This window comes from Canis lupus, chromosome 24, assembly GCF_011100685.1.
Source record: "Canis lupus familiaris isolate Mischka breed German Shepherd chromosome 24, alternate assembly UU_Cfam_GSD_1.0, whole genome shotgun sequence".
Lineage (NCBI taxonomy): Eukaryota > Metazoa > Chordata > Mammalia > Carnivora > Canidae > Canis > Canis lupus.
In genome coordinates, this window is record NC_049245.1 from 2,123,929 (window position 1) to 2,137,622 (window position 13,694).

The 13,694-nt window shown below is 56.4% G+C and overlaps 1 protein-coding gene across 1 annotated transcript; it reads right to left on the reverse strand.

Annotated features, from left to right (window-relative positions):
* Positions 1–530: 530 nt before the first annotated feature.
* PAX1 (paired box 1) lies at positions 531–10,495 on the reverse strand. The gene is made up of 5 exons (XM_038571356.1): positions 10,237–10,495; positions 9,185–9,814; positions 7,474–7,616; positions 6,714–6,936; positions 531–1,955 (listed from the first exon to the last, which is right to left on the reverse strand). Exons 1-5 carry the CDS (start codon positions 10,493–10,495, stop codon positions 1,864–1,866), a joined length of 1,347 nt encoding a protein of 448 aa, XP_038427284.1. The 3' UTR covers positions 531–1,863.
* Positions 10,496–13,694: the final 3,199 nt, after the last annotated feature.

A 13,694-nucleotide genomic window follows, 5' to 3' on the forward strand; every position in this document is an offset into this window, starting at 1 on the left:
GCCTCCATTAGTCCAAACAGGCAGCTCCACTACAAGCAAAACTTTCAATTCAAAAATGTCTTGAGAAAGCCAAACATGGAAAGGAAAAACAAAACAAAACAAAACAAAAAAAACAACTAGCCAGAGACCTCTGTGTAGTTAGAAATCCCTACATGGTTTGGTAGCCTGGGATAATTTTCTTTTGCTTTCAGAACATTAGAAATGTTCCGGAAAGGTCCTCATTGTTGCTCACTGTCTTTCGTTCTTGTAAGAATCAGCTTTCTGTTAGCATGATTTCTGCACAGTGCTTCTCTGCCCTGGTTCTTCCAGGCTGCCCTTGGAGTTTCCTGGGGCAGAGCCCTGAAAGTGTTCCTCCTTCATCTTCTCCTCCACCTCCTGCCCAGCCCCAGGGCAGTGAGTGCTAGTGAATAAACTGATGCAGGAATGTCATCTGAACAGTGTTTGTGCTGGCAAGTCAGGGACTAGAGTAGGTGAGGCGGACCTACACAGCCCTGCAGGCTGGACACAGACTTGCTCACCCTTACAACGCGTTCTCCAGATGCTTTCCTTTATTCAAAGGTAGCCACATTTAACAGGTGAGACACTCTCACCGGTGATATTTTTATGACTACAAAAATCACAAGTTTTATGTCCAGGGTCCCTGCCACTAGTGCACCTGAACCTGGAAGCAGTGAACAGCTCTTGTGTCCAGCTCTAGAAGACACTCTCTGGGTTTTTTTGACCCTCATCCCCTTGCAAACCAGAAGCCAGATTGCACCTTTGTACCCAGAAGCAATGTGTGGTTTAACTGAACAAATGTGCTGACCCCTGAAAACTGAAAACAGTGCTGATGCATTTCCATTGTGTCAGGTTCCCTCCTGTTAAGTGTGGAGGGGTGAGAAGGGGCACCTCCAGGACATGCAGTTTTCTAAGTAGAGAAATACCAATGACCCCAATGCCCTCTACTCCTACCCTAATCTTCTTTGGGGTGACATCATCTCAAAGGAAGCAAAGAGAACCTCAGCCACTAGGTGCTGAGAACATACAGATTATCAGACAATGTGATGGGGGGGGGGGGAGGACAGTTCATCCAGCTTTGCTTGGGTTCATTAACATGAAAATATAAAATAAAGGCTGTGGTCTCTTTGTCCATGCCCTAGGTCCCAGATCCCTCCCTTAGGGCTCGGGGGCTTCGAGAGGCCGACACCAGAGTCTCAGCTGCCATGGACTAAGGGTGGAGGAACCCAGTCTGGAGCTCTCCTGGAAGACCTACTGTAGGTCAGGGAAGCAGTAGGAATGAAGAGAAACCGATTTCCTGGCTGTAAAAGACACTCAAGAGAGAAGGGAGGTTAGGACCACAGGAAAAGGAGCACGGTGGCGCAGAAGGGAGAGGAGAAAGGGAAGCAACGAAGACGGGAGAAAAATTCAGAGGACAAAAGGAAGGCAGGGGAACATGAAGAAGGAAAGGAAAGCAGGTTAGGAAGGAAGGAGGACGTGAAGACAGGAAGGACGCTGGGGAGAGAGAGCAAGGGGAGAAGAAGGGAAGGTGCCGAACAACCCTGGGAGAGGTAGGAAAAACACTTGCGGCTGGCGGGGCGAGGGAGGCCACGTCGGAGCAAGGATCGGGACGAGGGTGAAACGGTCTAAAGCCAAAGGTCAGGAAAGCCTAAAAACCCTGGCCCGTAAGGGAAGTGTGGCCGCCGGGCCGGTGGGCGGGTGGCCTGGGGGCCGACGCGCTGGCCGAGCGGGCTGGCTCCGGGCACCTCCTCGGCTGTCCTGGGTCCCGCGCGCCGCTCCCTCGGCTCCCTCGGCCCCGTCGGCCGGTCCGCCGCTCGCTCCGGGCCCGGGCTGGCGCTCGCGCTCGCGCTCGGGGAAGCGCTGCCCCTAGGAGGTGGAGGCCGGGATGGGCAGTCCGTGTAAGCTGCTGAGGCCATCCGGGGCCTTGCCGCCGGGGCTGGACGGCTTCCGATCGGCCGCTGCGGGAGGAAGCACAGGGGTGTCGGGTCACTGGCTGGCGCGGCGCAGGGCGAGAGACCCGGAGGCCCCGACGTCCGCAAACGGGGTGACAGCGCGAGGACCTGGGCTGGACGCTCCGGGGGCTAAAGAAAGAAGCCGGGGCCGCTCGCCAAGGGCCCCACGCGCCCGCTAGCGCCCGCGCGTCCGGATCCCCGCAAGGGAGCCACCCGTGAGCACGGCCCTGGCGCTCTGGCCAAGGCCCCCTGACCGCAGCGCAGTGCGCTCGTCTTCGCCCCGCACCGTCTCAGCCAAGGAGTGCCGGGCGCCGGCCTGCCCTACCGACCCGTGCGCCCCCGGCGGGGAGGAGGGGGCAGGGAAGGAGGCAGGGAGCGGAGACCCCCGCGCCCCTCCCCGGACCGCCACCCAGTCTCCAGCCGCGCGCGGGCCCAGGGAGCTGCCGGCCCGTCAGGTCCACCGTCCCCCGCGGCTCGGGACGCTCGCGGTGGGCAGGGTTAACCGAGCGGGAGGCGGTCACCAAGCCGCCCCTGGTGGACGGCCCGCGGCGGCCCGGTTCCCTAAGGCACCGGAGGCGGCCCCGCTGTAAGTGGGTGGCCAACTTCGTTGTGCCCCGCGGCCCGGCAGTCCAGCTGCGTCCGCCCTGCGGGCACAGCACGCCCCGGGGCCTATCGCCTCCAGATTAAGTGACAGATCAGACGGCATCCTGCGCGTTGCGCTATTAGTTAGGGTTTTGGGAAGGGGCCCAAGATTTGCCTCCGGAAACCAGCAAAGTGACGCCACGAAGGCGCAACCTGTTTCTCCTCTCCCAGCCCCTGGCCGCTCAGCTCCTCCTGCAGGAAGTTCAAGTTGTTTATACCTAAAGGTGCCCATTTCAGCTTTCTTCTTTTCCCCTGCAACTCCTTCTTCAAAGGGGGTGCTCGAAGCGCTTCACTTTGGGATCAGGAGTAACTCTGGATTTTCTTGCCTTGCAGCTGCCCAGGCCAGGTGCAACTTGCGGTGGCTGCGGGGAGCCACGGGGGATACCCCTGGTTCAAAACCTCACACACACACACACACACACACACAACACACACACGGTTTCACAGGGGTTTTCAGGGCCAAGTGACCACTCTGCTCTACCCCACCTCTCAGCTCTCTTTCCTAAACACAGTCGTGGCGGCTCAACCAACAAAGTCTTCTGACCCTTGCTTTCCACCCTGTACTCACTTCAAGGTGAGGACCTGTTTAGAAAACATCACAGGAGAAGGTTTCTCAGCTATGGGCTGCTTGCCTTAGATGCCACGGAGAAAATGAACGAGTATAAAATAAACACCGCAGGGGGCAAGAGACAGATTCCACCCCACTCGACAGGGGAGACTCCTGCTGCTATGTTCTTAGCTCTGTCCATGGCAGACTCTCGCCATAGAACCTCTCCTCCCCTCCTTTCCCACCCGCAGGGCCCCGGGGAAGCATGAGTGGCTATGTCATGGGGGCTTCAGAGGCTTGAGCCCACATTAAGCCCCCTGCTAGCTCATTTCATCTTAGGGGGTGGGAGGGGAGACAAGGGAGGGTTTTCAAAATATTGAGACTGCGGTTGCAGGGTCACTGGGACCAAGGTTGGGGCGGATGGAGGTGGGGTCTAGGTAGGGGACTCCAGGCCAGGTCAAATGAAACCAAGAGGTGGTTGGATCTCTCAGGCCAACACACCTGCACCCTAATGCTCTCTGGCAAAGTCTGCTTTCAGGATCAATCCTTCAAGAACTAATCGCAAGCAGAGATGAGTGGACTGAAGCTTCAAGTTCAGTTTAGCTTCAAGTTCTAGATTTGATATTCGAATGATACTCGAATCCATAGTTTTTCCAAAGCCCCTCTGGGAAGGATTTTAGAACCATGAGGTTTTGATGGTTTCTGAAAACACAGTGTAATTGTAAATACCAGTTGTCTTGCGGGAACCTCTAGTGAGGCCTGTCACCTGTCCAGAGGTGGGAAAGAGGTGTGTGGAGACAGTCCTGTGCTGGCTACAAGAAATCAGAAATCCCATGGATACTGAGATTCCAAGAATATCAGGTACCTTCCAAAAGTAGATGAGGTGGAGCTTTCCTTTTCTCTCAGGCCCCAAGAATCAAAGTTTCCTTTCACAGATGGAAAACATAAATCATATTTTCTCATCTACAAGTTAGGTAGGGAGCCCAGCCTTGCTCCTCTTTACCAAGATAAAAATAATAAGCAGCAATGCAAAATTTGACATTTGATTCGGCTTCCCTCAGGGTAAGTTAATGTTCATTTGCACCTAGTTTGGAGGATGCACTGAAATAGATGGATGTGCAGATAGACAGGTAGATATAATAGCATATGTGTGTTGTGCATGTATGCACCAGATGATCAAAAGTATTTGCTTTTTTACTGAGCATTCATAATATTAAATTGCCTTCATTAGAAAATTTTTGTTACTGAAAAAAATTCAGTAAATGTTATTCCTACTATTCTAAAAAACTGAACAGCAATTAATGATAGTAAATGGGATTAGTTAGGGTGAGACAATTTAAGAAAAGATTAGAAAAAAATTAAAGGCAGTGATTCTTATTACTTTGTAATTTTTCAAAGACCAGTGGGTGGGGAGGGCTGGGGGAGGGGCAGGGGAGAGTCTTTAAAGTCCACTTTTCTGCCAGTGAGAAGGGTAAAACTCCATGACCCAAATAGGCATGTAATTCTCATGATTTTTATGTTCCTGTCCAAACACTAACACTTGTATGCCAGCTTGAGAAATCATTTATAGTGATGGACCTGATTTATTCGATGATCTTTTATCTAGATATTTCAAGAACTGTGAGAGTCAGGAAACGAGCATTAATTTTTTATAACTAAGGTAGCTAATTATTGCTGTGGATCTTGAAAATGGGTGGGACGTTTCATAACAGGAAGCAAGTATACAGGTAAAACCTGAATGTCAGAGCCATTAAATGGCCCTGTATTTCAGAAAGAAAGTATCTTCTAAAGAAAATCAACCATGAACAGATTCTCACCCCCTCAATTCGCTAGAGTTAGTTTAGAATTCTGAACTGTGTGTTTTCCCTTCGGATTGTTACCTACACGTCATATTTTGTTTCTAATGTAGAGTCTGAAATGTCTCCAGATGAAGTGGTGGGGTTAGCAAACAACCGCACTATTCTGGAGATAAAGAGCTTTCTGCAACCCCACACACACACACACCAGAGGGGGGTGGAAATCATTGCAATTTGTGGATATACTTTTCTAATTCAAATGACCTGCTTAGTTAAATGACTTGTGTAATGGAGAAAATTCCATTTCTAGTCCTAATTCAGCACATAACTTCTTTTAAGGAAGCAGGTAGATTCAAGGCCAAGAACAAGACCCTGAGCAAAAGCACTCACCATGAGACACCCCCTCCCACCACAGTCTGTCCTGAAATGTAAAGTTTTAAGGAGTTCTAATTCTGTTTTTTAAATTTATGCCCCAAGATGTTTATGCTCTAGAAAAAGTGAAGAGAAAAAAAAAATTCCCTCCACTTGACTGTTATTTACTGATGGCATCTTAATGGTTTCTCTCTCCCTGATCATGCTATTGCAGCTCACTGAAACTACATGGAAATAAAGTTTTTTGCCTGAATGTCACAAAGATGGAAGCCCCCGCCTGTCGCCTGACTAACCTCCATCTTGGCAGGTGTAAGGAAGATCAAGTGGTAAAAATCCTTTTGTAATCTAAAACATCCTTCTTCCCCATACTGCCCTCCAGGTTTGTGCTGTCTCCTTCACTGCTGGGGCTGGGACCCCACCCCTGCCCCAAGGTGACTTTTCCTCTTCTATAGAGTTGTGGAAGTTGCACATTTCTGGTGAGAAGAACCTACATGCGGGAAGGCTTGAAATTAGTGAATCCAGCCCTTGTTCGCCAATGAGGAAAATGAGATTCAAAAGCAGGTGAGCCTTTCCCAAGTTATAGGGGAAAAATAGAACCCTGAGGGCAATGTAGGAAGAGGCCCCTCACACTGTTGACCATCAATGAAATAAATACCTGAAGTCTGTTACTGGACTTATCAGGGAAGGAGAAGAGGAAGGAGAACTTCCTGCTCCATTTCCCACAGAAAGAAGGACCCCCAATCACACAGAGTTCAAAGGTCTAGATTGGGGATACATGGTTGAAATGCTCTCTCCATTCCCAAAGCATATGGTTAAGCAAATGAATCGAAGACCAGGGACAGGAAGGAAGGAAGGAAGGAAGGAAGGAAGGAAGGAAGGAAGGAAGGAAGGAAGGAAGGAAAGAGAGAAGGAGAGGAACAAAGGAGAAGAGAGAAAGGTACCCAGAAGAATCAGGTGTAGTCCACCACAGAAGGCAAAGCTCTGCAAGCTGAAGAAAGGTGGGCCTGGATGATGCTTCTGAGCCCTTCTGCAGATGGAGAAACTGAGACCCAGAAAGGAGCAATGACACGGTCAACGACACAAAACCAGGTTCAAAGCTGGAGCTCTGTTTGCCAAACTGACCCTCTTCCTTCTCTCTCAGTACAAGTCAGGAGGGACAGTCCTACCGCCTCTCTCAAGCTCTGCCTGCCTTTCTAAGAACAGGGCATACACCTGTTATAAATCAATCTGCTTCAAGAAGCTAAAGGCTTCGGAAGGATTTATGCCTGGGACCCACTCCAGCCCTCCAGCTCTCCCCTCTTTGTCCGTCTCTCTCTCTGCCACCTCGTCCCGCGCTTACCCTCCTTCCGCGCACCCTTCCTTACCCCGGGGCCATCCACCGACGCCCTCCGCACCCAGGCCCCTCACCTTCCCGGCTGGGATGCTTGAAGGTCATGGCTGCGGCCAGCTCCCCGCCGTGCACGGCGACGCCGGCCCCAGGGGGCGCGAGCGGGGGCGGCTGCGCGGGCGGCCACGGCGGGCCCGGGGCGAGGTAGCCGGCGGCCGGGGCGCTGTAGACGCCGTGCTGGTTGGAGGCCGGGTAGGCGCAGGCCGGCAGGAAGCCGCCCACCGCAGAGAGGCCCGAGGCGGCCTGGAGGGACGACAGGGACAGACCGTCAGCAGCAGGCAGTCCCGCCCTCCGCTCGGGCGCGCAATCTCTGAGCTAGGGAATCCCCGTGTCCCCCTGCGTCCGCTCAGCCGTCCCCCACTCGCGGCCTGGCCTCGGACTCTCGCAGTCAGGCCTCAGGCAAAGTGATTTCCAAGCAAACTGGTAGACACAATAGTAGAAGGCCAGGGGGGTCGCGGTGTTCCCAACCCGGATTCAGAAGAGGGGAGCCCTCTCCCTTCTGGGTTCTGGGTCCCAGCGTCTTCTTTTCTCTTACAAAATATCTTGGCAAAAAGCAAGGCAATTCCCTGGTCAGCCACAGCGTCCCCCAACTAGTGTGCTTGAGAAAAAGAGCAATAAATCTGTGGCGCTGACTCTGGCGGGCTGCGCGGCCAGACACCCCGGACTCGATCCCAGCCCCGGGGGGCGAGTCTTCCCTTCTCTTTCTCTCCCCGCACCCGCCAACCAACCCCCTGCGCCCCCGTTGAAGACACCTCCTTGCGCTGCCCCTCGGCCACTTACCTGAGTGTATTTAATATCGGCCTCCAGGGCCGGCTTCTCGAGCCCGTTCACGGCGGGCGCGGCCGGGAAGGCCGAGCGGTTCACGGCAGCCCAGTCTTCCATCTTGGGGGAGTAGGAGGCCCCTTCGCTCCCAGCCAGGGCCCCTGCGGGGACACGGGATGAATTAGGGGGCACCCCAGTCTGCGCGGGGCCCGCGCGCGGCCCCCCGGCCCACACGTTTCCACGCAAGCTGGTACCCGCGGGCCGCCGAGGGTCCTCCGGCACTCCTGAGGTGCCCAAAGGCTCTGAGAGCGACGGGAGGCAGAGGGGTGGCGGGTACCCGGTTTCACTTTCACTCCCAGCAGGGCAGAGGGAAGAAAGCTCCCCGCTCCTCCCAACCTCAGACCCGCTTCCCGCGAAACAGTAAGACTCTGGTGGCAGGTGACCTGTCGGGCCAGGGCTAGGCGCGCTCCGCCAAGCCGACTTTAACCTGTCTGGAGGCTGTGCCCGCAAAAGTCCAAGTTCAAATCCACCGCAGGCTCATGGGAATTACATGGGTTTCTCAGTCTCAACAAGCGTATGGAAGGCGATGCAGAACTGCCTCTGGATACAGCCCAAATCTCCCAAAAGAGGCAACAACCCAGAGACCCCCGTGTGTCCCAGGCACAGATCTGCTCCTGGAGCGTGTGTGTGCATGGGTAACCAAGAGAAGACTCCAGATTTGAGTGCAGACCTGATGAAGTCGCCTCCCAGTCAACTGATTGCACCTTGGGAAGCTCTGGCCCAGCACTAGCCACAGCTCTGGCTTGAATCACCCGGAGAAACAAAGCTGTACCCGGCATCTGCCTTGGAGGCGCACCTTACTGCCACTGGAGCTAAGCATTCAGTTTCCTTCCAGCCGGCCCTCCTCTCTCTTGAGATAAGGTGAGTTTTGCTTCTTACCCCCATCCTGAGTCTGCTCATCTAAGATCCTGCAATTCCCTGGCTGGTTGTTGGGAGCAGGGGACACTGTGAAGAGACTGGGGACTCCATCCCAACCCACGTAAGTTCCTTCCGAGCCTTAAATCAAGGCTACCCCAAACCTCCCTCCCTCTCCCTCCCCTGCCTCCCAGCCCTGTGAAGAAAGAGGAACTGACAGGTTATAACTGCAGGCAAAGGGCAAATCCTAGCGACTCCCCCCCCCCCCCCCCCCCAGGATGGCTGGGAGATCCCAGGTCCAGGAGCTGCAGGGCTGCTGGGCCTGCTGGAGATGTAGGCCGCGTTAGGACCTGCCAGACACCTCCCGTTTCCCTTTTACTCAAAAGACTCTTTGGGCCTGGAAGGAACAGAACCCTCTGGGGAATGCTGAGGGAACCCAGAAGATCAGGATCATAAGAAAAGGTCGCAGGATTGACTCTGTGGTTTGTTTGGCTTAGATCTGGTGATAGGGTTTTGCATACTTTTTGCAAGAATGAAAAAGCACAATTTCAGGCCTCCGATTTTGTGGTCAGCGATTGCTCTTCCATTTGGGAAATATTTTCCATATTTGTCATAAAATGTTCAAGATGTCAGAGGACTCCCACAGAAGGCCCAAGACCCTCAGTCTCCCTGCCCAGCCCTGAACCCTCCCTTTTGCCAAAACTGGTCCGAGGAAGATGTGACCCTCCACCCGCATGTCCACGCCCCCCCACCACCTCCAATCCCCATTTCTGCCCCTTCCAGGAACGCTACAGAGGGCCCCCCCCGGACTGACCTGTTTGCTCCATAAACGTCCGAATGCCCAGGATGTTGCTGACCGAATGCGCCGAGGGCCACGAACGGGGTATGCTGACGTGGCCTGCTGTGCCCGGGACCCCGTGGTGGCTGCCCATCTTGGTGCCCGTGGGCGACACAGGGCTGGGATAGGGGTACTGGTAGATGTGGTTGTAGGGCAGCGCGGGCTGCGGTGGCGGCTGCTTGCTCGCCTCGTAGGGCCCGGGCTGCGCCAGGCTGCCAATCTTATTGCGCAGGATTCGGCTGATGGAGCTCACGGAGGGCACGTTGTACTTGTCGCAGACGCCGTCGGCCAGCAGCCGGTCGCGGATCTCCCAGGCAAAAATGCCAGGGTCGCCCTGCTTGTAGTCCCGGATGTGCTTGACCACGTTGGGGGTCGTGACGCGGGGTTTGCTGCCTCCGATGGCTCCGGGCAGGATGGAGCCCGTCTCGTTGTAGCGCGCCAGGATCTTGCTCACGCAGCCGTGGGATACGCGAAGCTGCCGGCTGATGTCACAGGGTCGGATGCCCAGCTGCGCCAGCTCCACTATGCGCAAGCGGATGGCGTTGGGCAGGGGGCGGCCGTTGACGAACACGCCGCCCAGCTGGTTCACCTCGCCGTACGTCTGCTCTGCGGACGCGCCGGACGAGAGTAAACAGGCGGGGGAGAGAACACCGGCGGGTTAGCCAAGCAGGGTGGCCGCACCAGGCGCGCCTCCGGAGGAGCTCGCGGCGGGTCCTCAGCGTCCCGCAGGGCGAGCAGACGGACCGGGTCCGTGCGTGGGAGAGGGCGCCCGCCAAGGGGCTGCGGAGGGGGCGCCGCGCGCTTCAGCCCTGCGTGCCGGGCTCGACTTTGACGCGTCAACCGGTACATCCCCTCCGACATCCCCTGGGGCGACACGCCGACCTCCCCCCACCCAGCCCCAGATGGCTGGGGGCGTGCGGAGGACGCGACTAGTCCGGGGCCCGGGACCAGGAGGGAGGAAAGGGAGGCGCCGGGACCCAACCCGCCTCGTCTGCTCACCCGCGTCCCGCTTGCCGCCCGCCCCTTACCCATAGCGTGCGGGCCAGCCAGCTGCCTGGCGCCGAGGCGGCCGGGGCTGGGCCCGGCGCAGTCCGGGAGAGCTCGGGCGCCGCCGCCGCGGGAGAGGCATAGAGGGAGGGCGCGCGCGAGCCGAGAGCCGCGGCGGCCGGGCGGCGGGCTGGAAACTCGCGGTGCGCCGCCGCCGAGCGCGCAGCCGCCCTCCCCCGCCGCCGGGCGCTCCCAGGACCCTCTCCACGCCCGCGACCCCAGGCCTAGGGTGAACTTCATCCGATTAGGAGAAATTCGTCTGACCGGGAGGCTGCAGCGTGCGGAGATCAATTTGACGTGTCCTCCACGTCAATCTCGGCAGTCACGCCGGAGGCGCGCGAGTTGGCAGCTCATTGGTTCCCGTCACTGCATCCGGCGCCCCCCTCCCCGGCCTGAAACTCTACCCCCTCCTCTTGTCCTCCTCCCCCCTCGGCCTCCTCCGCAACCCATCCCCCCCCTACACACACACACACACACACACACACACACAAATCCTAACTAACCCCAGCGGGACCTGGGACCTTCCACTCTCCTGGCTCCCCTTGAAGCCCCTTATGCCTCCGGTTTTGAGAATGATGGGGTAGTCGCAACAAATTGATGAGGGTTTATTAGTGCTACTATTAGTACTAGTACTAGTTTTGCTTTTAGTTTTATTACTACTTGCACCAACATTACCGCTAAGATACCAGTGGGTAAAAGTTGATCATAGCAAGGTCATTAGTGTATAGCTGCCTCTACCGCCCCTCTCCCGACAGGGCATGGAGAGACTGGTGCCAGTAACCCAGCTGCGGTCATGGCTGTGTTGTGGTGAGTGTTCAGCGTGGTGCCTGGTGCTTGTCCGAGAGAGCTGTTTGGGGTTGAACAGACTCCTGAGTGTCTCATTTCCAGAGGACGCCCCAAACCAGATTTCAGGGAAATTTTTATAATACTTAACTGCCACCCACTCCATTGGGACAGTGGTGTGATTTCAGTGGTGTAAAAAGGGCACATTCTAGATTCTGTCTGTCTGCGGACACGTCCACCCACCGGAACTCATTTCTGATAGGTGGCACAGGACACCAGTCAGAAAGTAATTGTGGGCTGCTGCTCCCAGGAACAGAGATCCTTCATTCTCAGACCCCAGGTTTGTCCTGGTGGCCTGGCCTATGGGAGGTCACACACCACAGCTTCCACTCTAGGCCTAAAAGACAGTTCCTTTCCATCAGGCCAGAAAGCCCACATCCTTTTCCACCCGGGCGGCCTAGCCTCATCTTCCACCCAGCACCTGTGGCTTCCCGGGGTCTTGTTAAGTCAGGAATGGTCCTTTCCCCTTTATTTGTGTGAGGGTTGGCACAACCCTGAACTCTTTGGCCTTAGCATTGCCTGTCAACACTTGTCCATTTCTAATTGAGTCAACACCCGGTTCTGGACTTCCCAGCTTGTGTCGCCAACCATGATCGTCCCAGAGGGAGTCAGGCAGTGGGGTCCAAGAGACAGCAGGTGGAGGGAGAAAGCTCCCGATTTTGCACGGAACTGACAAAAGGAGGCTGAGATGTAGGAGTTCAGAGCTGGGGGTCAATCAGCACCAAGGGCATTGGCGGAACTAGCAGGAGCAGGAAGGGGGCACCTACGAGGGAGTGCTCAGTTCTCAGGATTCCCACCTCTCCTCCGGAGGCAAGAAGCTCCCCGGTCCTGCGTCCCCGAAGAGTCTAGAACTTGGGAGCCGGCGGAGAGCTGCATACTGCGGCCGCTCGCCGGCGCCGCTGCGGGAGCCGCTGCGGGAGCCACAGATGCACCCGACCAGCGCAGCCCGGGGAGTAGCGGCGATCTTCTTACCCTCCGCTACCGGACCAAAGAGCATCCAATCGCTCCTAATCGACCTGTGGAAATGTGTCCGAAAGGCCTGCGCCCTATACCCTGGCCTCTCCGGACAGAGAGTGAGGGGCTCGGCAGGGCTGGGGCAGGGGCCCAGGCAAGAGTCACCCTTGGAAAAAGAAAACCCAGGTTCTGAAGAGGTAAGGACTCTTCCCTCCGCTGCACGGAGAACATAGTGCAGTCTTGGGCTCTGGGAGCGTCGGGGAGGCCACCGGGACAGGGAAGAGGACAGCCAGCGCTCTAGCAAGAGGAGAGTGGGGTGGAACTATTTGGAAGAAGAAGCCTGTTTAAGACCGTCAGGGTCGGGTTACGGTCGGGAGTAGGGGAGGATGCGGTTTGGATTAAGGTGGGCACGCTTGAGCGCGGAGCTCTGCAAAGGCACGGAGCAGAGAACTGAGCACACACAGGACGTGGAGTGTTCAGAGGCTGCAGGAGTGGCATGCGCAGCACTTCTCCCCTTAGTTTTTCCTAGGTCCTTTGGAACCTGTTAGCCTCTGATCTAGATTTTCATCGCCTGAATTTCAAGTCGGGGGCTGGAGAACAAAAAGATGGGTTCCTAGACGTGGGAACCACAGCATCCATAACCCAGTGCACCCCCAAGACCAAGTGAAGCAGCTAAAGGCATTTTTTGTTTTTCTCCTGTAGGAGAGGAGTCGACGTGCACGCTCAAGGAAGAGCAAATAAAGTCAGAAGTGCCACAGTGAGAGCTGGTTCGCAATTGCCCTGTCAGGGGAACATCACTCCGCGTCTGCTAGTAGAGCGCTGGCGGCTGGCAAGGAGGTGCCCAGATGGGCAGCGCAGGAGAGCATCTTCTGTTCATTCCCCTGGGCTAAGGCCGTTGGGGCTGGGGAGGTGGTTGGAAGACTGGGCCCAGGAGTTCTTTATGGTGTCAGAGCCCGCCAGCCCTCACTTCACATCCCACATCTTCCTCCCACCCCACCCCACCCCACCCCACCCCACCCCACCCCTCCAGCACCCGGCTGCCGGTTGCGGGGACCACACTGCGCTAGCCGCAGCCTACTCACCGCCCGGCCCCCGAAAAAGCTTACAGTTTGTCGCCCCCTGTCGTCCTCCGGCCAGACTCTGCAGATTCCCCTGGCCGGCTGGGCTGGGGGCGAGACGGTCCAAAGGTGGGATTGTCGAAGGCAAGGAAGGAAAGGAAACGTCTCTTCTACTCCCTGGGATGCAGCTTGGTCCCCTATACGACCAAAGGGAGGGCGGCATGGTTGGCTCTGAACCCGCAGAGGTAAAAAAAAAAAAAAAATCTCAGTTCCATGTGTAAGCGGACTGGGTTTGGCTTGGTGGTTTTGAGCGCCCAGGGCGCACGCTGCAAGTGAAGGACGGTTCCCAGGGGCCCGGGAGCCGCCGAGCTAAAGGCGCGCGCCGGGACTTGTGACATGACGGGTCCAGCGAGCGCTGGACGCCCTGAGGGCTAAGGACGGACATGAGGGTCCCCGGGAACTGACCCACATTTCCCAAGGCAGAGAAAGGAGAGGCAGACTTCGGGCCAAAACCGTGAGTTAAAGATGAGGCAGGAAAAGAGTGCCTGCCTCCCCCGCTCCCCGCGGCGATGGGGGGTGGATTG